This window comes from Diachasmimorpha longicaudata, chromosome 4 (genome assembly GCF_034640455.1).
Source record: "Diachasmimorpha longicaudata isolate KC_UGA_2023 chromosome 4, iyDiaLong2, whole genome shotgun sequence".
Lineage (NCBI taxonomy): Eukaryota > Metazoa > Arthropoda > Insecta > Hymenoptera > Braconidae > Diachasmimorpha > Diachasmimorpha longicaudata.
In genome coordinates this window covers 5,135,074-5,149,929 of record NC_087228.1, presented here as the reverse complement: position 1 = coordinate 5,149,929, position 14,856 = coordinate 5,135,074, and the positions used below count along the sequence as shown (strand labels likewise).

Here is a 14,856-nt window from a genome sequence, read left to right as displayed (position 1 = left end):
TTAATAATTATAAATTGAATGGTTCAAAAGACAATTTTCAATAATTAATAAATTCATAAAAGTTTGATTAATATGTCGTGGTGGAACGGAACAAAGATTCATAATTATAAATTGAACAGTTAAGAAAAAATTGTCAATAACTAAGAAAGTCTTGGAAGAGTTCTTGGATTCTTGGAACAACTGTCAATGGTTAACAATTTCTCGGAAGGTTAATCAATATTTAACTGTGAAACGGAACAGAGATATATCGCAGTCCTTGGATAACTCGTATAAAGGTCAAGTGTAAACCTCAACAATTAATAGTAGCGCACGCTGATAATACGTTTAGAAGCAATTTGTAAATTCCCCACATTATCCAGTTATGGGAAACCCGCAGGAAGCTTATCAGGAGAATTCCCTGGGAATGTTCGAAATTTATAGTGACCCATTTTCTGTACTAATTAAATTTATCAGACCCCAATCGGCTATCCGTTTCCTTTGGCAAGTATATTTATATGAAAAAATGAGATGCTGGAACTCATTTCAGATTGTTTTTTGGCCGACATGACTTCGGTCAGTGATTGTGTACTTTAGTTTGTAACTTTATTGCGATGATTGCCACTTGGCTTTTTTATTTTACCTTTTTCCTGGCAGTCGTTGATATTTCTGGGGAAGATGAATTCGTGAGGAAGACGAAGAGTGAATTTCTTCAGTTTGAGAGGTAATTTTTGTTCTAGTACATTCAGTAGAACACCCAGAGAAAATACATGAAAAATTGTTTAAATAATAATATAACGCGAATGTCCCCAAATTGGTATTGACTCTCGTTAATTATAATTTACTTAGTTATAAGAACACACATCCCACATTTAATGTGAGGACATTTTAATGTTAGTGCAAGAGGATGAGGGTAACTCATTTACCATATCCTATTTTATATATAATTAATAATTAACAAATAAATGTTTCATGCATATGTGTTCACATATTCTCCATTTATTGTATTTTCCAAACCAGCCACCACCGCCAGGAACAATTTGCATCGTACTCAGCCAAAAGTCCTGCAGGATCTTTGGAATCAACCGGTAATTGTGGAGAAATCCCGAATCCCCCTATCAATGGACGGATCAGCTGTTCTAGAGCAGGGTAAGTTATTTAAGGTTGTCGTTATGTGACAGTTTCTGCAAAAATTATATGCTCTGTAAGAGGGCACTCTTACAGAGCAAATACTTACAGAGGGAAATACTTTTGTATTAACCCTCTATTGTGTGCCCGACTGACTTTATTCACTTATTCAATTAGACATTGCCATGCCACCTGTAGTAGATACTATCGATTCCCAAATGGAGCCGAGACTTTGCCCATCACCTGCCAGGATGGCAAATGGGAAATACCGGATACAGAGGGGTCCATTACCCCGGATTGTCAACGTAAGCTGGAGCTTCAAAACAATAATAATTCCCTGATTAGATATTTTACCATTTTCTAGTTGAAAAAAATACTGACGGTTCATTCTTTCAGCGGTTTGTCTTCCCCAATGTTTAAATAATGGTATTTGCATTGGTCCGAATCAATGCGAGTGCTCAGAGAACTTCTCCGGTCCACAATGCCAGTTTGAGACTAGACCATGTTTGAATCTTCCACCACCAGTACAAAACTCTGCGCGACGATGCAACGAGAAGTGAGAATGCGTTAATAATTTTCTTAAGCTACTTATTTTTTTAATATACGAGACCTCCTTTTTAAATAATTTTCGATTTATCTATCTCTAAATGCATTAGTTAAAGATAACAAAAATTGAACCTAACGAACGAAAAGAGAAGAAAACAAATTTAATCAACAGTTACATTTTTAGTAACAATCGAATTATTTTCTTATTGATTTCAGAACATGTACAATATCCTGTATGAACGGCTTCACCTTTCCGGACGGTTCGTCGATCACCAACATGAACTGCAAAGAAGGAAATTGGATCCCAACTCGACCCGACTGGCCATCTATCCCTGACTGTGCACCCGTTTGTTCACCTCCCTGTGAGAATGGTGGAATCTGTCTAGCCCTGAATACCTGTCAATGTCCTCAAGATTTTCGCGGCCAACAGTGCCAATTTCACGTAGATCGTTGTAACGTCAGAAATTTGGCTTTTAACGGTGGCTACCAATGTCATGGCGACTCATATTCCTACTCGTGTACCCTTAATTGCCCCGAAGGAGTTGAATTCTCATTTCCACCAGCAGCAGAATATACTTGTAAATACGAAACTGGTGTCTACGAACCGCAACAAGTTCCTGAATGCAAAACGCAACCTGGAAGTAAGATCATCACTGTTGGAACGGCCAAGAACTCCTACATAAAGACGACCAATCATTTCTGGCGGGTCGAGGGATCTGAGTCCAACCTGGCAGCATATGATCAAGAATTAATGAGAAGTGCGTTTCATAGGCTTCGACAAAATGGAATGAAAAATTCGGTAAAAAGTGGAGCAGTCAAAGGTGGTCATTACGAAGTTGATCAGCAATTGGAGAATAAAATTACAGATGAGTATGGATTGTTGTCTAATGACTCAGCTGAAGTAGATGTGAAGAAACCCGAGCCAAAGACTTGTTTCACATGGGGAGGAAGCCACTACAAGACTTTCGATGGTGCAATATACAGTTTCTCGAGCACCTGTGCGTATACTTTATTCCAGGAAACTCGGGATGCGATTGTTACCGTAATCATCCAGAATAGTCCAGGATGTCAGGATGGAGAAACGTGTCATAAGATCATCAAGATCTTCCTCGAAGGAAAGGAATTCACTATAACTTTGAATGAACTTGGAATTGCAACATTCAGAACAGTCAAGAAGATTCTACCGATTCCAGCACAATTGGCTGGAATAAGAGTTCAAATGTCAGCACATTTTGTTGTAATTTCTTTGGATTCTGTTGGCGCCAGCCTGAAGTGGGATGGTAGGCTATTTGTTCAGGTGAAAGCCACCGAGTCTCTCTGGAACCGAACGGCTGGACTATGCGGAAGGATGAATGGTAACGTGAGAGACGATAGGACAGGTCGTGAATGGAATCAGCACAGAACAATTGCTGCATTTACAGCTGATTGGAAGGCCCAGAATATCGAAGAAATCTGTGACGATTATATTCCACATACTGAACACTCCTGTGGCAATGATTTGGCCCTTCGTGAAGAAGCCGACAAATTTTGTGGACAATTATTCGCTGATCCAAAGTATCGAGACTGTTCGAAGATCCTAGATTTGGGATCGTTGAAGGCCACTTGTCTCTGGGATTATTGCGATTGCAAAAACGGAGATAAAAAAAATTGTGCTTGTGATACAATGAGTGTATATGTACGCCAATGCTTTCATGACGGAATCACTCAATCAGTTGCTTGGAGAAAAGAAGAGATTTGTCCTATGAATTGCAGTGGGGGAAAGATTTATAAATCTTGTGGACCACAATCACAACTATCGTGTAATGATGATGCTGCATCGAAGGGAAGTATTGATAAGCTAGCGTGTGAAGAAGGTTGTTTCTGTCCAGAAGGAACGGTCCTGCATGAGGGCAATTGTATATCCAGGGACGAATGTCCTTGTCGATTGAGGGGAAAGGTATTTCAACCTGGTGCTACTATTCCTAAGCAGTGTAATACTTGTACCTGCGCTGCTGGAAAGTGGACGTGCACACAAGTAGGATGCGGAGCTAGATGTGCAGCTGTTGGGGATCCTCATTATGTCACCTTCGATGGAAAGCATTATGATTTTATGGGAAAATGTGGGTATTATCTGGTTAAAGGAGATAATTATAGCATTGACACTGAGAATGTCGCCTGCTCTGGAGCAATTTCCGAGGTAATTATTGGAGTTAATTTCCATTTTGTGTAATTTCTATTCAAATTAGTGGTCAAACCATTGAAAATGCTGATGACCCCCCCGCCCCTGGAGGAGTCTCAATCTTCGCAAACGATTTTGTAAAGATACTGAATTTTGTGTGTTCAATTATGGAGCATTGGAAGTGTTATTATAATTCTAAAAACCAGACTATTAAAAAAGGTACCTCGCTGAGTCCTGAATCCCATAAAATGTTTTTGATCATACCACATCTTTTGTGGATTTGGGGAATGGGACCATTGTTACCAATAATAGATTATGACCCTGTACTTCTTTTTGGCATAATTCGTAATAAAACACCTAGAATCGTTTCTTCCTAAGGACCCTTTTACAGATATTCCTTGAATAATGAATAACCATTCACCTGCAGTGGCTCTAAAATCACTCCACTTTTTCAGGCAATGGGTTTTTCACGAGCAAACTCTCCTGAGCTTCCATCATGCACCAAATCCGTCACCATTCGTCTACCAGCTACAGTAATCTCCCTTCAACAGAATCGAAAAATAACCATCAATAATCAGGACATCCCAAAACTTCCCATCTCCATCTCTGGCGTAAAAATCCGTCTGGCCAGCAGTATTTTTGCAGTGGCCCACCTTCCAAACGGTCTCGAAGTCTGGTGGGACGGTGTCTCCCGAGTCTACGTGAACGCCCCTGCTGAATTTCGTGGCAAGACCAAGGGCCTCTGTGGGACTTTCACCGAGAACCAGCGAAATGACTTCCTAACTCCCTTCGGAGACGTTGAGCAATCTGTCGTAGATTTTGCCAACAAATGGAAGACCACTGAACAATGTGAAGACATTTCCCAGAAAGACTTTTCCCATCCATGTGACGCGAACCCGGAGCGCCTGCTGACTGCTGAAACGCACTGCTCGAAGCTCTGGGGGGATTTATTCGCATCATGTCACTGGTACGTGGACCCAGACATCTTCTACAAGGATTGCAAGTACGACATGTGTGCTTGCGAGGATTCAATCTCTCACTGTCTCTGTCCAACGTTATCTGCCTACGCAAAAGAATGCGCAGCAAATGGCGTCAAGATCCTGTGGCGAACGGAAATCGAAGAATGTCAGTTGCACTGTCCAGCAGGTCAAGAGTACCAGATCTGTGGTAACAGCTGCACGAGATCCTGCAGTGACATCTCCTTCAACGAGGACTGTCGCCAAGAATGCGTCGAAGGTTGCAATTGTCCAGAAGGTCAAACACTCAATCCTTACGGCGAATGCATTCCCATTGGCCAGTGTCCTTGTACCTTCAACGGAATGGAATTCAGACCTGGTCACAAGGAAATTCGACCTGGGACTAAAAGCCAGGAGTTGTGCACTTGCGTGGGAGGTTTATGGACCTGTAGACCAGCGACTAAAGAAGAAATTGAGGAATATCCCCCTGTAACCCTGAAAACCATCTGCAGTGCTTCAAGGAATCAAGAGGCGACGTCCTGTGAACCTGTTGAGCCTCGAACCTGCAGGAACATGCATCAGTCCGATAACCAAAGCCCTGCAATCTGTCGTCCAGGATGTGTTTGCAAGCAGGGATATGTCCTGGACATCGTAGAACATCAGTGTGTTCGAAAAGAAGATTGTCCATGTTATCATGGCGGCAGAAGTTACAAAGATAACTCAACAATGCAGGAGGACTGCAATACTTGCAAATGCGAAGGAGGAAACTGGAAGTGCTCTGACAGAAGCTGTTCAGGAGTTTGTTCAGCTTGGGGTGATTCTCATTACAAAACATTTGATGATCGAACCTACGATTTTCAGGGAATTTGTGATTATGTACTTGTGAAATCTAGCTTTGGGGGTAATGATTGCTTTGAAGTTTCTACCCAAAACGTTCCTTGTGGAAGTTCTGGTGTCGCTTGCTCCAAATCGATAAGTCTAACTGTTGGAAATGGTAATAACCAGGAGAAGATTACATTGACCAGAGGAAAAGATCTACTGAAAGAAAATTTCCAGCGGATTGTGACGAGAGAAGCTGGAAACTTCGTATTCCTTGACGTTCCTGACTTGGGATTGACTCTTCAATGGGACAGAGGAACACGAGTCTACGTGAAATTACAGCCCAAATGGAAGGGACGAACAAAAGGTCTTTGTGGTGATTATAACGATAACGGTGAGGATGACTTCAAGACTCCTTCAGGAGGAATATCAGAGGTATCTGCTAGACTCTTCGGGGATTCTTGGAAAAAGGATAATTATTGCCCTGAACCCAAGGACATTACGGACACCTGTGCACTACATCCAGAACGAAAGATTTGGGCCACTGAGAAGTGTGGAGTTCTCAAAAGCTCTTTATTCCAATCCTGTCATTCAGAAGTTGACATTGAACCTTACGTGCTAAATTGTATCTTCGATACTTGTGGATGCGATGGCGGAGGTGATTGTGAGTGTCTCTGCACCTCTCTCGCAGCTTATGCTCATGAATGCAACCGCCGAGGGGTTCCCATTAAATGGAGATCTCAGGATCTTTGTCCAATGCAATGCGATGAGAACTGCAGCAGCTACTCTCCCTGCATATCTACATGTCAAACAGAGACCTGTGACGATCTATCCCACCTTCGGAATGGATCTCGTTTATGCATCGAGGACACCTGCATCGAAGGCTGTCTCATGAAGTCATGTCCAGAGGGACAAGTTTGGAAAAATAACAGTTTCCACGAGTGTGTTCCCCGAAGTGTTTGCAAACCGGTCTGTTTGGAGAAAGATGGGATTGTTTACTATGAAGGTGACACTGTCAGCGGTGATTCTTGCCAGACTTGCTTCTGTAGCAGGAGTAAAATCATATGTAATGGCGTCCCCTGTCCTACATCAGTGGAACCTACAACCATTCCGATGACCGAGCGTGAGAAATGTGTTAATGGATGGACAAGCTGGTTGAATACGTACTCACCAAAGGGAAAGGAGACTACGTTTATGATCAAGTATCCAGTGAAAGGTACGAAAGGTTCTCCAAAATCTGTCGATGTCGAGCCTCTTCCAACGTGGATGTATCTTGTATCGTTAAAGAACTCTTCACGTTGTCAGCAGAATCTTATGGTGGACATCAAATGTAGAACAGTGAATGGCCATTTAGGTCCAAAGGAAACTGGCCTCGATGTTGAATGCAGTCTGGAAAGGGGATTGTACTGTGAAAGCCATAACAATGACATCTGTCCGGATTTTGAAATCAGTGTTCTTTGTAAATGCGATGACGACGTTACTGACTCATCAATCATCACGACTGTTAAACCAGTAACAGATGGGACTAGAGACGAATGTGAACTCGACACTTACACGTTCTCAATTCAAGACTGCTCGATATTTTATGAGTGTGTACCAAGTGCGAATGGAAACAAATTGATCAAGAAGACTTGTGGGCCCACAATGTACTACAATACTCAATCAAAGACCTGTGACTGGCCCCAGAGTGTCGCCTTATTCCGACCCGAATGTAGAGAAGTTGTGGAGACGACAACCGAAGTTTCCCGGATTTGTAAACCAGACGAAGAATTCGATAAATGTGCAATTGATTGCAGCAGAACATGTGACATGTTCCATCGTCTTTTAATCGATGAACAGCTCTGTGGTAATGACATCAAATGCATTTCTGGATGTGTTCATGACAGGAACAGATGTCCTTCTGAGAAAGTTTGGAAAGATGCAGTAACTTGTGTTGACCCTCAAGATTGTCCATGCAGATCAGATAATGGAACTTCTGTCAAACCAGGAGTTGTGATCAATGAATCCAATTGCAAGGTCTGCCAATGTGTCAATAACTACTACAGCTGTGATTCGTCTCGTTGTGTAACGACAGACGTAACACTGGAGCCATCAATCAAACCAAGTCATCCGCCTACACCGATCGAAGAACTGACAACAATCATGCCAATTACTGTGACACCTCCCGAGGCGTGTGAAAGTGGAAAATACGTTAATTTACCAGGGAAAATTATTGCTGATTCAATGAACGATTTACCTCTGAAATCGATGGGTGACACCCCAGTGAAGTCGTTATCACTCGAGGATTACTGGGAGCCATCACATCAGGATCGAGAACAATTCTTGGAGATCAAACTGGAACGAGTCGAACCTGTGTATGGAATTACGGTGCAAGGAAACCCAGCGAAAGAGCAATTTGTAACGAGTTACGCAGTTTTGTTCTCCCAGGACGGCCAAACATTCTCATACCTTCCGGACGAGTTCAGAGGTCCAATCGATGAGTTTGTGCCTATCACTGAAATGTTCCATCAACCCATCGAGACAAAATTCATCAGAATTAATCCGAGAACCTGGAGCGGCGGAATCTCAATGAAAATCAATATCTTGGGATGTCAAGACATGACTGAGACAACGACCGAGGATGTGACATCGACTTCTGTCTATGAAGTGACAATTTTCGAACCAATTTGTGATGATCCAATGGGACTGGATAACGGGATTTTGGTTGAAGAGCAAGTGACTGCGTCTTCTTACTTAGATTCCCTCATTCCAAGTTTGAAATTATCGTCTCCGGGCATCTGGAGGCCGCAATTGGACAATCCTAATCAATTCGTTGAGTTCAATTTCTTGGAGAATCGAAATTTGACAGGAGTAGAGACCAAGGGAGCTAGCGATATCTGGACAACTGCCTATAAAGTATCCTATGCTACAAATCCACGTGAATGGAATCCAATCATCGACTCGTCAGGAGCTGAGAAGGTCTTCTTGGGTAACTTTGATGATGTAACATCAAAGACAAATTACTTTGAACGTCCCATCAGTGCTCAATACTTGAAGATTCAACCGGTGAAATGGCATAATCATGTGGGAATGAAGGCAGAAGTCCACGGTTGCTTTGTTCCTTACCCTCGTCCGACTACTTCTCTTCCAAAAATCGTGGAACATCCTTGCAAGGTATGTAGAGGCGTTAACACCAGCCCCGATGACGAATGTAAATGTAAGGATCCTTTCTTTTGGGATGGAGTCTCTTGCATTTACAAGGAATACTGTCCTTGCATAGCCAAAGGCATTTCCTACAAAGTGGGATCGATATATGAGACAGGCGACTGCGACAAGTGCACATGTACTTTAGGGGGAATCCCCGAGTGTGGTAAAAAAATTTGCGAACCCTGTGAAGACTCAACAATGAAGTCCTACGTAACTGAATTATGTGGATGTATCTGTAAACCCTGTCCAGAAGGTCAGAAGCTCTGCAAGACGAGCCAAATCTGCATCGACGAGTCCAGTTGGTGTAACGGAGTGAAGGATTGTCCCGACGATGAGACTGGATGTGTAACAGAACCTCCTGATATTGTTGAAAAGGTCTTCAATAGAACTGTCACGACAACAAATACCACAGCTGAGAAGAACGTTACGGTGGTTTCGACCTGCGAAATTCCTTCCTGTCCTCCCAATTTCAAATTGGTGATGGTGAAGGAAGATACGAGGCCCGTTCGACCCACCAGACCACCTCCACCATTTTTCGGAGGTAATAAAGGTGGCCGATCCCAAATGCGGGGATTCAATCCGACGAAACAGACTCGAGGGCATCAACGAGTTGGTAAACAACCGAGAGTAAATGATCTCAATGTTAAGGAAACTGATGGAGAGTGTAAGGAGTATTCGTGCGTCCCCAAGGACTTTCCACCCATACCTCCTGGGGGTGGAAAAAATAGAATTGAGTGTCCTAAACCTCAGTGTCCACCACTTCATCGGATTGTCTTTGAACCCCAGAGTATGTATAATCCACAACCATGTCCAAGATGGCGATGTCAGCCACCTCGTGAACCCGAAGCTGTTTGTCATATCGATGGAAAGATGTTCACGACGTTTGATAAGCTGGAGTATCAGTACGATATTTGCAATCATATTTTGGCTAGGGATATGTACTTTAACAAGTGGTACATCACCCTGGAGAATCACTGTGATGTTCCGAACAAACCATGCACAAAAGTTGTTGCCATCGTCCTAGATAATGACGTCATTGTCCTCTATCCAAATAAATCCGTGGAGATCAATGAATATACGTTTACGTCTCAGCAAGTGAAACATTATCAGGATAAGAGAGGAGGATTCCGGGTGTTCTTGGTGGGGAATAAGATAAACTTCTCATCCCGAAAATACGGATTTTTTGTTGTTTTCAATGAAGATTCAATTTGCATTGGAGTTAGTCCAAGATTGAAGGGACGTATCGATGGTCTCTGTGGATATTTTGATGGCAACATGAGGAATGACAAACAGAGACCTGATGGAGTCCAGGCGAAGACTACACCGATCTTTGGAGATAGTTGGGTGATGGATGGAACCCCAGAATGTGATACTCAAGGCTGTTCCAGGGAGATGTATGCACAAGCTAAAGAAATCTGTAGCACGATCAATGATAAAACATTCCGGTCGTGTGGAAATGTCGGAAATATGAAGAGCTTCTTCACGAAATGTGTGGAGTCCACCTGCATGTGCATCAATTCAAATATGACAACTGAAGAATGCAGATGTCATTCGTTAGCTTCTTTCGTTACGGATTGTCAAGCCGCTGATGAGAGCATCGACCTGACCAGCTGGAGAGATATCTACAACTGTCCGATACATTGTCCTGCTCCACTTGTGTACAAGGACTGCTTCAGGAACAAATGTGAGGCTAGTTGTGAAAATCTCCAGGAGATTGAACCTTGTCCCCATATGCCAGGAGTTTGTTTCCCAGGATGTTTCTGTCCAGATGGGCTCGTCAGACACGAAGAAGAGTGTATTGCACCTACTGAATGTCGTGACTGCGCCTGCGATGGATTTGGTAACACGAATTTCATGACTTTTGATAGAAAAGATTTTACATTTGCTGGAAATTGTACTTACGTCCTATCTCGAGACATTGTCAAAGCCTCCAATCAACCTGAGGGACACACATATCAGATATTAATGACGAATGTACCTTGTGAAAGGGGCGTGTGCACGGAAACAATAGCAGTCCTTTACAAAGGTCATTTCTTGGAAATGAAACAGGATCAGAAGCACCTGAAAAGTCTCATAACATTGGATGGACAGGTGATAGAATCGATTCCGCTGAAGAATTCTTGGCTTGAGATTGAAGAAATTTCAGAGAAGAAGATCAAAGTATCGATTCTTCCAATCAAGTTGGAATTGACTGTTCACGAACAGAATTTCGCCTTCAGTATTCGACTACCATCTCATATTTTTGGCGAAGCTGTGGAGGGTCTCTGTGGAAATTGTAACGCGAATGTTGATGATGATTTCAAGAAACCAAGTGGGGAAGTCACAGATAATGTGAGTGATTTCGGAATGAGTTGGTTGGAAAGTGGATTGCCCACAGCTCGAATATTGGACGTGACAACGTGTACAAGTGAACCACCAAAACCTTGTGAACTCCCACTTCCTGCAGATGACTTATGTATGACTCTGCTGAATGTGGATAAATTTGGCCAGTGTCATAAACTCGTGGATCCCGCTCCTTACGTCGATTCTTGTCATGACAGTCTTTGTTACAAGGGACAGTTGTGTGGGGATTTGGAAAGATATGCTGAAGCTTGTAGAGAAGCTGGTTTTTGTCCGGATTGGAGGAGTGAAGACGTCTGTCCATTTACGTGCAAGGAACATCTTGTTTACCGGACTTGTGGATCCAGCTGTCCTGATAGCTGTGACACCCTGAACGCCATCGACAAACCCCAGTGTTCCTATACATTGGCTGAAGGATGTTTCTGTCCTGATGGTGACGTTTGGCACAATGGCACCTGCATCCCTGAGAGAAAGTGCTTCACTTGTGACGATGAAGGTCACGCAGATGGAGATATTTGGCATCCTGACAAATGCACGACATGTTCCTGCGACAAGAAAAACGTTAAATGCCAGACTACCCAATGTCCACATGTAGAAACAATTTGCGAGGAGAATTACACTCCAATTTTGGTAGAGACATCTGCAGATGAGTGTTGTAATAAATACAGATGTGCACCAGTGCCAACAATTCCACCAACTTGTGCAGAGCCTCAAACCCTGGAATGTGCTTATGGACAAATCATGAAACTTACCAAAGGCCCCGATGGTTGTTCCAAGTTCATTTGTGAGTGCCTTCCTCCTGAGGAATGTCCCCCAATTGATATTGAAGTAACAAACGATGTTGATGTACTGCTACCTGGATACGTTCAATCCGTCAATACTTCTGGTTGTTGTCCTAGAAGAGAGAGCTATTGCAGTCCAGAAACGTGTCCACTACCAAATTGTCCTGAATACTATACTGTCAACAGTAGGAGCTATCCAGAGGCTTGTTGTCCCATTCACGATTGTCAGCCTCCTAAGAATCTCTGTCTCTACATGAAGAATCCGGATAACTCCACAGGAGTGAAGGACGAGAAGACCATCATAATTCCTAAGAAAATTGGTGAAGTCTGGAGCGAAGGTTTATGTCGAACATGCGCATGTGATCAAACACAAGGAAGTCCTCAGTATCATTGCACAACGACACTCTGTGATGATGAAGTCGTTCATCCTGATTATCATGATTTCGTTCTCAGGGAAAAAGACATAGGCGAGTGCTGTCCACAATTCGAGAGAATCGCGTGTAAAGAGAATGATGCTGTTCACGAAATTGGAAGCACCTGGCAGCCAAATGAAGACGACGCGTGTTACATCGAGAGATGTGAAAATACAACTTGGGGAGTTCAGAAGAACATGATGACACAGGATTGTATCAAAAATTGTGATAAAGGATATGAATATAGAGCACCTGAGAATCCTGGTATCAACTGCTGTGGTGTATGTGCACCAATTGCCTGCATCTTCGAGGATGTCGCAAAGAAAATCAATGACGAATGGCAATCTCCTGACTTCTGTACTAACTACACTTGTCTGTTGGAGGATGATAAACTGAGAGTGAAGGAATCAGTCACATCTTGTGAGAGTATGGATCAGATTGAGCAGGAAAATTATGAAATTGTCTGGGAACGAATGCCAGGTCAGTGCTGTCTAAAACCAACACGAAGTGCGTGTAGAGTGGATGGGCAGATTCATTACGGTGGGGAAACCTGGAGAAGTCTGAGAGATCAGTGCCTCACACTATCCTGCGTTATCAATGGAGACCGAATTGAACTGGAGAAGACTCTTCAACATTGCAACGAAACTTGTGATCTTGGATGGGAATACGTGAGACCGTCCAGTCAAGAGTGTTGTGGGACTTGCAAACAGACCCATTGCGTTGAAATGAAAGTCCTTCATGAACCTGGGGAAGTCTGGAGTTCTCAGGACAGCTGTCGAAAGTTTGAATGCAAAGACAACGAGAATGGATTGGTCGTTAGAGAGATTCATCAGAGGTGCAACGATAGTTGCATGTTTGGATGGGAATATCGACAACCGGTGCAGGGAGAGTGTTGCGGAAGATGTGAGGAAGCTTTCTGCGTTGATAAGGATGTCCTTCGTCCGCCGGGAAGTGTCTGGAAGTCGGATGACACTTGCTGGACATTCGAGTGCAGATTCAATGGGAATCAGCTGATGGTGATCTCGAGCTCACCAACTTGTCCAGATATTCAGAATTGTGCTGAAGAGAATATTTATCAGGATGGATGCTGTAAAAGGTGTAAACCGGGTGGTGAAAATAAGGTGGAGTGTGCGGCTGAAGTGCTTGAACCTCGTTTGACCATTGGAAAAATCAAACAGTATCGGTATAATGGAATGTGTGTTAATAGAGGAGAAATTCCTGAGTATACTGAATGTCGGGGAAGCTGTGAGTCTGAAATCAAGTTCAATCCTGCCAACTGGTACCAGCACAGTCTCTGTCATTGCTGTCAGCCGAAGAGCTTCAAGCAGATTGTTGTGAGATTGGATTGTGCTGATGGTGATACAGCAAATTTGAGGATTTCTGTGCCGACTTCGTGCGCCTGCGAGACTTGCAGCTGGGGACAAACATCTCAGCCTCCTGGAAGGGTTAAAACAAAAAATGGTGGGAATCCGCATGGGAATCGTCCGACGAAGGGATAAATCCTGAGGATTAATGTTCGGATATTTCATTGTCGATTGAGGAGATTGTCTGATTCAGACGTGATTATAGTTTTTAAGAGAATATTTCTGAATGTCAATTAATTTTTGTCTTTCAATGTCATGATGTCTGTATGATGGAGGTCCTTTAGGACGCAATAAAATTTTAATAACTAATTGTTTGTTTGTTTAATACTGAAACGATGACTTGGATTAATTATCGTTGGGATATTCGAGGTTACTTTGCCTATCGTTTAAAAACTACTTCACTTGAATATTTACAAGTCGTCGACCTTTGGAATTTGGCAATTTGAAGTAGCCCTGGCTTAAGGATGTATTTTACCGACCGGATACGCTGCTTTTGAATATTTTTTAATGCCAAATTTGGAGTTTAACCACAGGACTTGAGTAACAAGGAAGTTGACAATCAATACAAAGACATTTGTAGATTTTTCGATGAAGAAGGCCAGTGTTACGTCCTTGTAGTTTCAGATAATTAGTAGAAAGTAAAGTAGACTTTTTATCACGTGACAGTGAGACTTTGGGTGATTTTTGTTCTACTGAGAAATTGAAAAATAAAATAAAAATAAAACAGAATTTGTATTTCAACTTCTCACCTCGAATATGACGAGATGATTTCCGATTTTTCTAGGGCTCCAGGAATTTTCTAAAATCGATTTTTTCGTTTTTCGCGTTTTTCTCGGCTCCTGGGCCTCCTAGAGCAAAAAGGGCCCGGATTTGGGATCACACCGTTTTTCGTCCATATCTTTGGAAATATCATAGCTAGGGCAATTTGGCTGGCGCCATTCGATTCGTGAGACGATTTTCGATTTTTTGGGCTCCGGGAATATTCTAAGAACTGTTCTGGCGGTTTTCGCATTTTCTCTCTTCCTGCCTCGTGAGCTGGGAGGTCTCTGGACCTCCACAGCCAAAAGCATCCCATCCCAGTTAGGCACGTTCTCCGTGGTTCTGTACCAACAGGCACCTTCTTCATCGCAGGTCATGCGCCACCGCTACGAAATTTTGGACTTGAAGCCGTTCCATGAGCCTCAGCAA

The 14,856-nt window shown here is 42.9% G+C and overlaps 1 protein-coding gene and 1 long non-coding RNA gene across 2 annotated transcripts; one reads left to right on the top strand and one right to left on the bottom strand.

Moving 5' to 3' along the window:
• Positions 1 to 565: 565 nt before the first annotated feature.
• LOC135161406 (hemocytin) lies at positions 566 to 13,977 on the top strand. Its single transcript, XM_064118941.1, has 6 exons — positions 566 to 700; positions 997 to 1,125; positions 1,282 to 1,409; positions 1,501 to 1,660; positions 1,867 to 3,826; positions 4,264 to 13,977. Exons 1-6 carry the CDS (start codon positions 591 to 593, stop codon positions 13,801 to 13,803), a joined length of 12,027 nt encoding a protein of 4,008 aa, XP_063975011.1. The 5' UTR covers positions 566 to 590; the 3' UTR covers positions 13,804 to 13,977.
• On the bottom strand, positions 700 to 14,853 carry LOC135161421 (uncharacterized). Its single transcript, XR_010298775.1, has 4 exons — positions 14,418 to 14,853; positions 1,486 to 1,638; positions 1,214 to 1,420; positions 700 to 1,115 (listed from the first exon to the last, which is right to left on the bottom strand). It is a non-coding gene; the product is annotated as an uncharacterized LOC135161421 (long non-coding RNA).
• Between the last annotated feature and the right edge of the window lie 3 nt (positions 14,854 to 14,856).